The sequence below is a fragment of the Propithecus coquereli genome, unplaced genomic scaffold (assembly GCF_000956105.1).
Source record: "Propithecus coquereli isolate 6110/MARCELLA unplaced genomic scaffold, Pcoq_1.0 Scaffold34, whole genome shotgun sequence".
In the NCBI taxonomy this organism is placed as follows: Eukaryota; Metazoa; Chordata; class Mammalia; order Primates; family Indriidae; genus Propithecus; species Propithecus coquereli.
Window position 1 is genome coordinate 1,526,757 of NW_012149063.1, and position 14,814 is coordinate 1,541,570.

At 39.3% G+C, this 14,814-nt stretch overlaps 1 protein-coding gene across 1 annotated transcript in view; it reads right to left on the reverse strand.

Moving 5' to 3' along the window:
• Positions 1–14,814, reverse strand: part of STK39 (serine threonine kinase 39) — a 267,743-nt gene that overhangs the window by 92,857 nt on the left and 160,072 nt on the right. Inside the window, exons 13-14 of the mRNA XM_012650804.1 lie at positions 9,423–9,485; positions 7,553–7,620 (exon numbers count right to left, since the gene is read on the reverse strand). Of these exons, the coding sequence (XP_012506258.1) occupies positions 7,553–7,620; positions 9,423–9,485 (131 nt within the window). The remainder of the gene's footprint in view (positions 1–7,552; positions 7,621–9,422; positions 9,486–14,814) is intronic.

The following is a 14,814-nucleotide window of genomic DNA, read 5'->3' on the forward strand; positions in this document are numbered from 1 at the left end:
GTCATTTACAGAAAAACTGTAAATGCAATCCACAGTAAAACTGTCAAAGCATTGAACACAAAGGAATTAACAATTTAACTAATAAGTTTATAATTTCTCTAAACCACTGAGCCTGATTCTAAGAAACACATGTTTTATGTCAAATACATGACTATTTTATGAAAAATATACTAATGGCAAAATACTTGTACAATGTTTGACTCAAACCAGAAACTGTATTACCATCTACTGACAGTATATAAATCACAAGAGGGGCCACTGGGTATTTTTCTCCCAAGATGTGCTTAGGTGGATTTCTTTATCTTGTACCTGACTTTATAATACTCAATTTTTTGATAGCATAGATGACATTACCACATACACACGCACAAGAGAACATTTGCAAAGGACATAAAAGAAAAAAAAAATCTACATTTTAACTATCTCCAGCATTTAACATTGAGACGTAAAGTCTAATCCTATTTCTCCAATATTACATATAACAGAGGTCAGTTTCAAAAGCAAAGTAAAGCAATAATATATATCTTTTCAAGGAAGAAATCACCCTTTTGCTTCCTCCATCTTTTGCCTATGATCACCAGAAATACATAAATAACGGAGAAATATACTACCTGTCGTCAATAATGTATGTCTTTTCTTACAGAATGTGACATTTTGAAAAGTACAATATTTCCCAGTTTCCTACTCACAGAACAAAGGTGAGGTTTATGGGGAGAGGGAGTGTGTGTGCAGTGAGGAAGGAAGCCATGTTCCTAGCAGGTAGGTCTATAAAATACTACATCAAAAACAAAGTCAGAGTAACCTTTCTAAGAGGTGTGGAGGGCAGCCACCCACATAGCATTAGTTAAGGACTGGTGAAAAGCCAGCTTGAACTGAAGTCTCCTACCCACCAGCCTGTAGAGCACAACACACATAAACGCCATGCCCTGATAACCTCGGGGGATAAAAAAGGCAAAACATACAGTTTTTATCAGGTACTCAGTACCTGATAGCCACACATCGTGTAGACCAGTGATTCACAAAGACAGACTGAGGGCATATATAAATACATACGTATGTGTACGTGTGCATGTGTAGATATATGTATGTCTACGTATATACATGCACATACGCATACACATGTATCAGAGTCTTGACACGGAGGTGGAAATAAATGAGCGTGGTGCAAAACAGGGCATGGATTTTAAAAAAGCTAATAAACACTAGCCAAGAACAACCTTCCAGTTTCCTGTCACACAGGCTGGTTTAGGAGATGGCTTGTTTGGGCCCAGAGCTGGTACAAAGGACCCAGAGTAAATTTCAGATGGGGAATGGGGTATGAAGAACTGTCTGACAAGGATCGATGCTGGCTGCCAGGTTTTGATACTCAAAAAGCTTGTAGCTTCGAAGGTTCTAAGAAAAGGAAGTCAGACCTCTGAGGGGTGCTGAGATGAGAGAAGAAGGCAGGGGACTGCTGCCTTGAACACAAGAGATCAGCAGATGGCAATTCTATGACTTGTATCTATTTATGACTTAACAACGTTTCTAAAGCTAGGGACCACGGCTATGCTCACAGAATCCTCCATCAATGTTTTAAATGCCGTGTTGCCATTTCAATTGTAATCACAGACACACACATACATTTGGATAATATCCATTTCAGGGACATTTTGAGTTCATAACCGATAACTTCAAGCGATCCCTGGTACAGCCTCTTAATCCTTCCACATTTCCCCAGAAAATTTATGTTCCTGCTCTCCTACACAATTATCTCTCCTCTCTTCTCAAACCTCTAACACCTTCTTCTCCTTCCTCACTCTCAACTGATACTCCTCATTTTACTGAGAAAATAGAGACAACAGAAGAAGACTTCCACACCCCTGCCACCAAATCTACAAACCTCCTTGCGCCTCTGCCTGCCTCCCCTGCCTGCCCTCCCCTTCTGGTGGCTGTACTGTCCCACAGGTGACCTCTCCATCCCCCTGCCTAAGGGACATCTACATGATGCCTGGGTATCATCCCTGCTCACCCATTTGAGGACATCAGTCTTGCAAAGTCCCCTCTCTCATGCAGTTTTTCTTTCTCTGTTGGATCATCATTCCTATTTGCTTTTGTAAAAAATCTTCATTTACCCCAGATTCTCACTGAGCAATCACTCCATTGCATTGCTGCTCCCTTAGCTCAAGAGTTTGTAGCAAGAGTTATCTGTACAAACAAGTTACCTATCCTTGTTACCCCATGTTCTATCTTGCCATTCTGTCTTGAATCCTGTTGGATCAGCCTTTTGTCCCCCTCACTCCACCGAAACAGTCTTGCCAAGGTCAAGAATGTGCTTCATTTTGCCCAATACAGTGGTGAATTCTTAGTTCTCACTGTACTTGATCTATCAATTGCAGCCAACGCAGCTTTCACGCCTTTCTCGGAACACTTCCTCCATTTGGTCTACTTCTACCTCACCAGCCTCTCCCTCTCAGTGGGTTGACTGCTTATCTATGCGCCACCTGTGAGAGTGTGCCAGCCTACTTCTCTCCTCCACCTTCACTTACTCCCTAGGTGATTCATCAGATTTCACAGCTGTAAATGCCAAATGCACCAGCAGTTCTCCAATTTTATCTCTAGCGCAGACATCTTTGAAATCATGCATCCAAATGCCTACATGACATCTCTACACAGATGTCTAACTGACAACTCAAACTTAACATGCCCCAAACTAAATTCCTGATTTCCCCCTCACCCCCAACCTACAACCCCAACTCTCTTGCCCATTGTAGGAAATAGTGACTCCATTCTTCCATATTATCAGGAAAAACCCCTGAGTAATCTTTGAGTTTCTTCTCTCCAACCCAGAATCCAATAAATGGTTGGATTCCCCTCAACCCAGTATCCAATAAGTGCTCACTACCTCGCTGTCCTCATTCTGGTCCAGGTCACATCACCACTCACTGTATCGCTGCAACAGCCCATGCCAAGGGACTTTCGCTGCCACCCGGATGGTCTGTGTACAGTTTACTGTCCCTAAAGCAATTGCTCTTCTTAAAACTTAACTCAGATTATATCATTCCTCTGCTCACAGGCGTCGGTGGTATCCCACCCTCTAACAGTGAAATCCAGTCTTCACTGCAGACTCCACAGCCCTGTGCCATTTGGCCCTGCTACATCTCTGAGCCCGTCACCTTCCTTTCTGCCCACACTGCTTTCCTGGCTGTTTCTGTGATTGCTTATAACAGGCTTCCTGCTCAGAACCTTTGTGCTGCTGCTCACTCCACCCCATGGCTTCATTCCTCACTTCCACTAGGCATCTGGCTGCTCAAATATCACTTGATTTAGAGAGGCCTTCAGTGGCATTCCAAGATGGCCCCAATATCCCCGTCCCCTGATGCATGTGCTCTGCGTGATCCTCTCCCCTTGAGTATGAACAGGACCTGCAGATACGATGGGATGTTAGTTACTCCTTTGATTAACTTATGCTGTGTGGCAAAGGTGAAGGGATTTTACAGACATGAATTAAGGTTCCAAATCAGCTGACTTTGAGTTCATCAAAAAAAGAGATTATCCCAGGTGAGACTGGCTTAGGTTAAAAAAAACCAAAAACCCTTTAACAGGACTGAGGCCTTAGAGGGCAGGGGAGATCTCCTGCTGCTCCTGAAAAGGCCAACAGCCACGCTGTGAACTGTCTGTGGAAAGGAGTGGCCTGTGGGAGCTGAAGGCCTCACTTCACAACTGCAAGGAACTACATTCTGCCAGCAACACAAATAAGCTCAGGAGAGGACCATGAGCTCCAGGTGAGCTCGCTTCAATCTCAGCCTAGTGAGACACTGAGCGGAGAACCCAGTAAACTGTGGCCAGACTTCCAATCTACAGACACTGCAAGATAATAAATGGGTGGTGCTTTAAGTCACTACGTTTGTGGTAACTTTTTACACAGCAATAGAAAACTAATACATCTTCCATAATACAGAATAACATCCCCCTTACTTTCTACCCTCCTGATGTAGCTTCTCCTTCAGAGAACTTGGTATAGCGTTCACATATGTAGTTTACATACTTGAATTGCTCCTCTCCCTGGCTCTTGAATGTGAGCTCCTTTAGGGTAAGAAGTTTGCCTTTTCCTGTGGTGCTGCTACACCACAGCACCTAGAACAGTGCCGTGCACACACTAGGTGCTCAATGAACATTTGTAGAATGAATGAATGTATTTACTGTACACATTTACTTTAGCACACAGTGATCACAAAAATGCAGTAGCATTTAACTTATAACTTTCAAAGGCTCTTTCTCAAGGTGAAGTACAAAGACATCCATCCCTCTTCTGTCCTAGTCCAACAATATATTCTGAGAGATCCACGAGTTCACAAATATGAAAAGCAATAAGTTAACAAATAGCTTATAGTTATTTAGAAAAAGAAGGATACCAACTGCTATGGACTGAATTGTGACCTCCCCAACCCCAGATTCATATGTGGAAGCCCTAACCATTAATGTGATGGTATTTAGAGGTGGGGCCCCTGGGAGGTAATTATGTTTAGATGATGTCATGAGGGTGGGACCCGAGAGACACCAAAAAGCTTGCTCTAGCTCTCCACCATGTGAGGACACAATAGGAAGACAGCCACCACAAACCAATGATGCTGAAACCCTGGTCCTAGACTGCCAGCCTCCAAAACTATGAGAAAATAAATTTCTGTTGTTTCAGTCACCCAGTCCATGGTTCCTTCTTACGGCAGCCTGAGCAGACTAAGACACCAATAATTAGGCATAAACATGTGTTCACTGAATAAGTCACACTAAAATTCATTTCTATTATTTGAAAGTGTTTCTAAGTGGTTAGATTCAGGAAAACGCCATTAATGTAGTATGTCTTAATTTCAGCAACACATTTAATAGATCCCTTTACGATATCTTTCTGAACAGTCAGTTGGATATCCACTAAAAAGCAGTGGAAACAATTGGATTTGTTTCTGGTTGAACAATCGTGCCAAAGAATGCTAGTTAATTATCGTAAGCCACTCAGAAAGTGAGTGGTTTCTAACAGATGCCAGAACACTCCCTCCTCCCTTAAACTACTGAACACCTTAATCAATGTTTTGGATAAAGATTAAAAGACAGGTCCATTAGATTGGTAAGTGACATATTTCCAAACATTGTAACTAATATAAAACATTGACAATCATGATTGAAATACATGGTGGGCAAGAAATGAGTCAAAATCAACAGGTTAATTATTATAGTGATATGGATGTCATACCTAGAATTTTAAAACATGAGTTGCAGTTCAGAATTAGGCTTGGTAGCCCTTCAAATGGAAAAAACAAAATCAGCTGTTTCGTTTGACTGCTGAGTCATGCTGAGCTTGTCACCAACGTGCATGGACATTTCAAAAGGCAATGAAAACATGGGCTGATTTAGGAGAAATAAAGAGTGTGAACTGCACAAATCACATGATCTTACTTCTGTATTCCAGCTTGCTCAGACCACACCTAGAGTCCTATATTTAAATATGGGTGACACATCCAAAAGAGACAAGGTTAAAACTGGGAAATAACTGCATTAAAAGAGTTCTCAGGTCAAATAGGTTTTATATAAAACAAAGCCAAACAAATTTCTTTCCCGAAGAACTTCTCAGAACACTTGGTATGTTAATATTCCTTGTAATTTCCAAAAAAGGTTTATATGTATATGTGTGTGTGTACAGAGAGATGGGTAATATGCATTGCTTCTTAACTAATTTGAACATTAGACCCTTTCTTCGTGGGGCATCTTGTAGGACTAGTGATCTAAGCCATAAACCTATGAAAACAACAACCTAGACCCATGAGAGAAAACGTAATAAAAGCAGATGCAGGCTAAATGTTAGTAACAGTGAGCAACCAGGATTACGAGGGCGATATAGAAACTGTATTTATGAAAAGCAAGGCTAAAGATACTTACATTATTTTTTCTAGGAAAATAAAACAACTAGCCTTGCAAATACACAAATGGTTCTAATAAAAATAGGGGAATGCATTCGCTTTTCTATTGCTCTAGTACCTACAGCAAAACAGTACCTGGAGGTAAGGCTCAGGAACAGGTATTTTGACACATTCTCCAGAGAACCCACTTTCTCTAAGGGGCAGAATCGGAGCCCATGGAAGCCCCAGAATAGGAAGGTCGGTTGAAGCTTCAGAAGGAAGAACTACCTAACAATTAAAGCTTTTCAGTGTCAAAGCAGTTTTAGTATGCACAGAGGCTAGGTAAACATCCAGCAGGGACACTAAAGAAAAGATTCCTGCACAAATAAAGTAGAAGATCGGATTGTTGGATTCTAGAGGTCACTGCCAGCACTGCATACGCAGGGAGTGAGACGGCAACCTCTGTAGTCCCGCTCACCACTGCACTTCGATGACAAACACTGAGCCTGGCACAGAACAGGTTCCTCATAAATACTGGCTGAATGAATGAATAACTGAACAAGTAAAAAATAAATGAAAAAAGTACATGGTTCCAAAGTCAAACAAAAAGGGCTATTTCATTCTTTGGCAATTTCTACATTCGCTAATTGTTAATAATAATCATGGCTTCTTTCAAACACAAGGAAAATAACCTGGTAATAATTTCCCTTCTTGACTGGGAAATCAACTCTGAATTAAATTGCACCAAGGGTTATTGTGAGGTTCCCCTGACAAGTATGTGAAAACGCACTGCCAACTATAAATGACCATCAGAAGGAGTGATTATGGCAACGATAATCTACTCTGATGGACTATGAGAACTCACAGGGCTGGAAACCAACCTTGAGAATGAATGTGCCTTTTATAACTACAACTCTGAAAATGTCTAGTAACCATGTGCTTTGTTTAATTGTCAGAAGAACATATGTATAACTTCTTCTAAAACACCTTCAAAAATGTGATGGTATTCTGATTGACCTGGTCAATTAGGCTGTTTACAATTAAGTTTAAATAATTTTCATTTGTCTTGAGATACCAAATTCTTAACAAAAGGTATGACAACGATGGACCCTTAAATTAAAAAATCCTCAAAATAGAAACAGCGTTCATTCACAAGACTACAGACAAAGACTGTAGTCAGGCAATATGTTTGTATCCATTTCCTAGAAGACTGAGAGTTCTTTCAAAATATATCTGTCATTTCTCCACAGTGGCTGATCAAACTTGCCACTGAAAAATGTTCTAAACAGGCAACTTGTAGTACAAGCATGGTTTATTCCTGTCAGAGACTGACTGCTGAAGTGTGAAAGAAACTCATTAAAAATCTCTTACTGTGATCTTACATTGTAAAAGAGACAAAAAGAAAAAGAAACGGAAAAAACAAGAAAGAAAAGGCAAAGAAAAAAACTTAATGAAAGGTACACTGAGCCTGCAGACACACTCATACAGTGCTTTTCTTTCTTATTCTCCTTTAGCAAGCAATTAGAAGAGCGCAATTAGTCCTGGGAATACAGCACACACTGGTTGTTCAGGGAAATCAAATAAGTTAACAATTTTATTTTATGCTAATATTATGAAAAGTTAATGAAGGAGATCAGAATATTGTACCATAAGAAAAACAATCCAGAATAAACAGTATTATTTACCTTAATCTTAAAACGAGGTTTACGGCGCAAGAAGCTTCTCTGTAGTCTTCACTAGCATTGGGTTTGCCCTTTAAAAACAAAACAACGAACAGTGAGTGTTAAAAACTTTCACAGGAAAGGATCGAATGAAGTCACGATATCCCTTGATTCATACAGCCCTTTCTGGAAATTTCAAAACCAGATCTTTACACACACAGGTTGGCCTCATAACACTTCTGTGAGAAGGTTGGAAAGATGCCTAACTCCCATCACAACTGTGGATATGACTGTCTCACACAGAAAGCCTCAGTCACAGGATAAGCATTATGAATAACTGGCATAAGCTGTCGTGAGTCCAAAGAGGGTCAGCCATCTAAAGTGGCACCTCGCCACCCGAGCCCTGGGCTGTTACCTGTTGGCCCTGGTAATACACAAAGATTTGGGCACCATAAATCTTAAAAGTGCAGAGGAAGGTGGTACCCAGCAGATTAAGCCACTGTTTGTCTTTCCTGCCTTTCTCACCTAGATCTATTTCCTTAAATATAGATTATTAACCTTGCATGCCTCTACTACACAGCCCCTCCCTATTCCTACAAATCCCTAGGCACGAGCAGACCTCCTTGCTGGAGTAGAAAAAACAAGGCATTTCAGGTCAAGGGTTGGCTCTGCCCCTGCCCAGATGGAACCATGAGCTAGTCATCCCCTGAACCTATTTTCCCATTTACAAAATGGGGATAACACCTGTCTCAAGAGGTTGCTGGAAGAATACGATAATACATATGAAAGTGAGTCATAAACTATAAAATGTTATGCAGTACCGGTTATCCTAATCCCTTTTCCTGTTTCCTTTACTCTCTTTGCCTGCTGACCCATTATTATTCTAAACTGGCATACTATTCTTAACTTTGCCTTAACATGCAACCAATCCCTACAGCTTATCTCAAAGTCTCTCACTGAGTTGCCTGATCCAGTGTAAAGACCTAAACTGAATCCTGGCTAAGCCTCTGACCAGTGGTGTGACCTTGGGCAGGCACCTAACCTCTGCAAGTCTTTGCTTCCTCAGCTATAAAATAAGGGCTAGGGATGAGCTATCTACTAGTCTATCAAATAGGCTTCCTGCAACCACGAAATCCTATCACTCTAACCATCTCTCCGATATGCAGCTGTTGCATAAAACACAGATCAGATGAAACAGAAATGAATTTAACTGGAATATGCAGATTTTGAAAAAAAAAATTATGATCCTAAGGCTGGTGATGTTTTCTAGCATAACCACTCAGAGAACAAAAGGGCTTGCCTATGAATTATACAGCAAAACAAGAATGTGGGCCTGCACTCTGCTTCTATGTCCACACTCTTTCCCCTGGATGGCTCAACATCCTTTATCACCACCCAACATGACTCACAGCACAGGTCTTCTGTCATATAACTTTTATAAATATGCATTATAAATGCATTGCACAGTCACTGGACTATTATTTTTACAAGGCAAGTTACAGAGACGAATTGGTCCATAATGTTCAATGATAAAAGAATTACGAAAACAGGTTATAGAAATCCAACTGGGAGCAAAAAAGAAACACATCAATTAACCACAGTGTTTTGTGGCTGGAATATAATAGGATGGTGAGTCATTTTCTCTCCTTTTCTTCTCTTCCCCAGTACCAGCAATTTCAGAAGCAGTGGAGTAATCAGTTCTCACTCTTGAACCTATCATTCAAAGGTTGGAGGTCCCACAAAGCATGGTCAACAGCAACCTATTAAAAAAGGGAGCTTAAAAGCCCCTGATTTGGAAGCACTACCCTGAAATTGTCTTTCTAAAATATTGATTTTTCTAAAGATCTGTCTTCAGAAATGCATCTCAAACGGAAAGACTGACCGAGAAACATACCTGAGAGTCATGCACAGAGAGGGACTGTATTTGCTCGGGGATACTGCTGGCATTCACTGCAATCTGTTAAAGAGAACCACCATTACAGAACTCAAGAAAGCCAAAAGGAGACATGGCCAGTGTAGTTACATTAAGTCCCAATTATCAGAGACAATAATTTTCAAAAGTTCTTAAAGCAGTATTCCCAAGTAGGCGTTTGACTACCCGCCTTGGAATCACCTAGGACAAGTGTTAAAAACCCATGGACCCCACCCCCAGCCTATGATTCAGAATTTCATGGAGATGGGAAAAAAATCTGTACCTTTAACAAGTTCTCCAGGTGACCTTTATGCTTTTAGAGTAGTACTGAGCTAAAGTGAAAAGGCATGGACTATTTGATATTTTAAGCCTGATAACAGAAAGATGTGCTATAACAATATTGTCTTGTACAATTTCATCTAAAGTTAAGGGACACTTAATGAAAGGAGGTTAGGGTTAGTAAAACCTGCCCCTTTAATCATTACTTTGAGCAACTATTCACTGTATTTCAAAAATATATAAGGGTAGTTAGATTTTTAAAAGACATTTTCCCCAACAGAAATTCAAGCAATAGGTTTTATTTTTCCCTCAAAGTTGGAAACTCGGCTCTAAGGTGACACTCAAATTATCTTTGCCTCAAGCCTTACTTTTCTGAACTCTGCCCTGGAGCAAAACTTGAAAGACAAAAATGGAAAGACAAAAACTTGAAGAGAAACAGCAATGAAAATGATAAGGAACAAAAAGGACCTTCAATTTCTAAACTATCAATTCTAAAACAACCAGAAATTATCAGATATTCTTTGTGTCAAGAGTTTTCTAAAGTTTAAGAGCATAAAATTCTTACTCTCTGTGCTTCCTCAAAAATACCGATGTTAGTCCTGAAGTAATAGGGAGAAGTATACTGATGTCTGCAATTTATGTTGAAATGCATCAAAAACTATGGAGAACTTAAGCATGAACAGATACATATATATGTGATGGAGGAAGTACAATGATAGCAGGACCTAGGTGTCAGGTGTATGGTGTTCACTATAAAATGTTTTAATGTTGCTGTATGTCTGAAAATTTTCATAATAAAATGTTAGGAGAAAATGACTATATTGGAAGAACAAACAACTTACATTCATTAACCAGCCAGAGGGCCTGGGCCTACAGCAAATGATCTTTTGTAAAGAATCTTTCAGGGTGATTCCATAATCTTAGCTTAAATTTGAGATACAACCAAAGGCCACACCAGCACTTACAGCATAGTCTACCCTTTAGTTAAAGAAACACTGCAATCTGAAGCACTTTAATTGGCATTTACTTACAGGTGACAAACTTCTCCTTCCCCTGGGAAGACCCCATATCCTGCCCTGCTGGAATCATCAGGATGGAGAGCCAGTCAAATAGGCCGGGGTCTGGACCCCAAGCACACCCTGCAACCTCACTGCGTAGGTGTAACCCTCAACATAATGAAGGGACCAGCCTCTGCTCTCACTGGTGTACAGCAAGGTGATGATTCCTCAGAAAATGTGCAGAGACGCACAGGAGTGCTGGAGAGGGAGGCCTTGGTGCAAAACATCTTCCTGACAAACCGCTGTAGTCCTCCAAATGTCACCACTGTGGACCCATTCTATGGGATTAGGGCATGGCCTTTTGGCCTACTCTCTTAAATGTAAAAGTTTAGAAGAAAGCTAACACATTAAGCAGATGTCAATTTATCAGATTTTTTCCCCCTGTTAAACAGTTTGCTCTAAGACACGCATTTGAGAGAATGAGTGTTTTGATAGGAAGGGGAGAGGAAAATAATAGATTACTGTGGAACACTGCCGTGGAAATAGACCTCGATGGAGATCTGGGACAGGGTGAAAAAGAGGACAAGACCTAGAAATGCAGAAAAGAAAGGGATGTCTGCTTTTCAATTTTTCATAGAACGCTGCCTAACCATCTCATTTTCTATTTTTAAAAATACTGTAGTCAAATGCAATGTGTTATCCTAGATTGGATCCTGGCAAAGAGAAAGGCTATTAGTGGACAAACTAGTGACATCCAGATAAATTCTGGGGTTTAGTTAATAGCAACATAGCAGTGCTGGCTTCTGAGTTATAACAAATGTGCCAGGGTTACATAAGAAATCAACAGTGGGAAAATCAGGTGAGGAGTATATGGGAACTCTGTACTGTCTCTGCAACACTTCTGTAAATCTAAAATCATTCCAAAATAAAAAGTTCACTTTCAGAAATACAGCAGATTTCTGATCCCAAATCTAATTTTCATTATAACTACTCAGAAGGCCAGTTACCTGCAATAACAACACCTTTTAGAAAGTGGTATCATAGAAGCAGCAAGTTAAAGCAGTCTGATAACTAAGGTTAACCATAATATTAATCAATTTAGAGGGAGAAATCAAATCTTTCTCTCCATCTACATGTGGATATAAAACAAACACCTATGAGAGATGACAGGCCTTTGGACAACATGCTTTCACAGAAATAAATTTAAAAATCTAACAGTAGTCTTAAAAATCATTAGGCAATAGAGGTGAGTAATAAAAACAAAAAATTTAGTTTTCACATTGTTTCTAACCTCTAATAAAATTAACTCAATTTAAATCTGTATCAAATGTATTTTCTTCTCAGAACAAAATCCCAGAGTTGGGAAACAGAAACATTTTCCTAATTAACCTAGTCTAGATTCTTGATAACAAAACCCTTCAATACACCTCCAGTGGGCCCTTCTGGGCTTCAGTCAAAAAACCTTCCCATCTGCTTCATTATACTTAATTAAATAAGGACAACTTTCCTAAGGGATTTCTGAAATGTTTTCTTTTTTTCTTTCTGGTTTTTTTTTGGGGGGAGGAGGCAATTTCTGATAGATATTTAAAACAAATCTTCAGGAATTCTGATTCCACAGTCCACCATCTTCCCAGATTTCAATCTGGACTTCTGGATTCAGGGCAATTTGTGCAGCTTTCCTAGTCAGTCCTCAATTCTACCCATGAATCAGAATCACGTGAGCAGCTTTTTTGAAAATCAGAGCTGTATGGACATCACCCCAAACCATCAAATCAGAACCTGTAGGTTGAGTCTAGGCATCTGCATTTTTAAAGACTGCAGATTTTACGACGTGGAGCCGGGGTTGCGAACCATTTATTTGCATGCCACCTAACTGAAATGCTGCCATGAAAAAGAAAGTCGCTTTAATAGAAGGCTTAGCAAATGTTCTCCTCGATTAAGTCAAACCAAATAAAACTAAAAATTTAAAGATAAAGTCAATTTGCTTTTTATATGGAAAATTAGAGTATGATGCAAAATAGACAAAACGTCACAAAACCTATTATTTTAGAGTCTGACAAAAGAGATTCCAAAACCAGTGGTCAAAAGAAGACCGCTAATGGGATAAAAGTTGAGAAGTTTTATGTAAGGTAAGAATCTACACAAGCCAGGAAACATTACCTAAGGAAGCTGGTCCTTGCCAGTGCCATCCCTTCCCCATACCCGCCCCCCGCCAGATGAAAATGGTCCAGCTAGCAGACTCTCTGCTTTGCTTTTATAAAATTCCCACAGTGCCTACCCCAGTTCCACACAGAAATCAGCACAGCTTAAATATTTGTTCAATTAATTAACTTTCTTATTAATATTAGTGTTATTATTATTAACCTTTGGTCTCCACCTGGCTTCTACCAACCAAGTGAACAGGATGATAAATAAATGAAATCAGGATGAATTATCAACCTGTTATAAATTATTAATTACTAGTGGGTGACTAATACTTCGCAAGGCTATTTCTAAAATATCAGGTTAGAGACATAGGACCAATTTTTCAACGTTGACGGCAATGAATCTCAAACTGGCTATGAAGCTCAAGATAAGTGGTGTAACTTTGAAACCTCACAGTTTACACTGGAAATTCTCTTGGATTTAGGAGGATCTCCAAATATGGTCCAAGGTGAGGCAGACCTTCCCAATGTCCCTCTGACAAACAGCCCCCTCTGGTCTTCTCAATCTTTCCCAACTGATGCTGTAGTACTTGGACATTCTACCTCATAATTCCTAGGAGGCCAAATAGCCCCTTGCAAATTAACCATTCCTGAAATACCCCTCCATTTATTGCAACATCTTACTCTGTCTAAACATGGTACTACTAAGGCTACCTTTTCTGAACTTCACCTCAATTATAGTCTTCTGATCTTTATCCCCGCTTCCGACCCTCTCATAAATACTGTATGCCTATTCAAGCACTTGTTTAATGTTTGCACTTCAATACAGAGGTATTCGTGTCATTAACAAATATGTATAGAGTGTCTACTGGATGCAAAGGGAACATGAATAAAATATCATCTCAGTCTTCTAGTGGCTTATACTCAAAAAACAACTGTGATTTAAATGACAAGCATTATTGAAAAGCTCATTAAAATGTAAATTCTCTGGCATTTAAATGTGTCATTTGGCATGGATAAGCATTTTCATTCTCAAAGATACTTAAAGGTATATGGTACGCTGTCAGAGGCTATATACATTGGCACAGCTACTGATAGCAAGAGCAAAAATTCAAAATCAGCAGACACTTCAACAAAGCAATCACAATTCTAAATCTCTACTTTACTTGTCTATGTGTCCACCAGAATGCATACACGAGAAAGTTAATGGAATGATGTACGTTATAGCAATCTAAATGCTCACCAAGAAGGAAACGTTTAAATAAACCATTTCCATCCACCCCATGCAATACTACGCAATAGTTTAAAATAAAGAGGCAGATCTAGAATATCTAATGTGAAAAGATTTTCAAAACAATAAATTGCAAAAATATTTATAGTTTTCATAATTTCATTCATGTTTCTAAAAATGATATAGTAGATTTCTTTATGTACATATTTGTATGGAAACAAACAGAAAACAGTCTGGAAGAAAACACTGTAAACTGATAACCTCTATTCCCAGTGGTTGGGGGGAGCAGGATAAAAATGATCTTTCAGTTTTTATTCTATTTAATTCTCCTGTATGATTTCAAGTGCTTATTCTATGTTTCTTCTCAATAAGGCCCATCCTGACCAACCTGTCTAAAATTACAACCTCCTACCACATTCCCTACACCCTTACCACATTATACTTTTTTTCCTATTGCTCCTATTCCATTGTTAAGAATCACATAATTTATGAATACTTACTTATCAAAGCCATTATATATTGTTTATATACTCCCATTAAAATGTAAACTCCACAAGGACAGGAATTTTTCCTCTCTTTTTCTCACTGGTATAGCTCCAAAACCTACTAAAACAGTGTGCGTAGCAGGCACATAACATATATTTGTTGAATATTTAGGTATTTGACATTTATTTATTTCCTTTATAACAGATAAATACTTCAATCTTTGCTTAGTAAAGCAG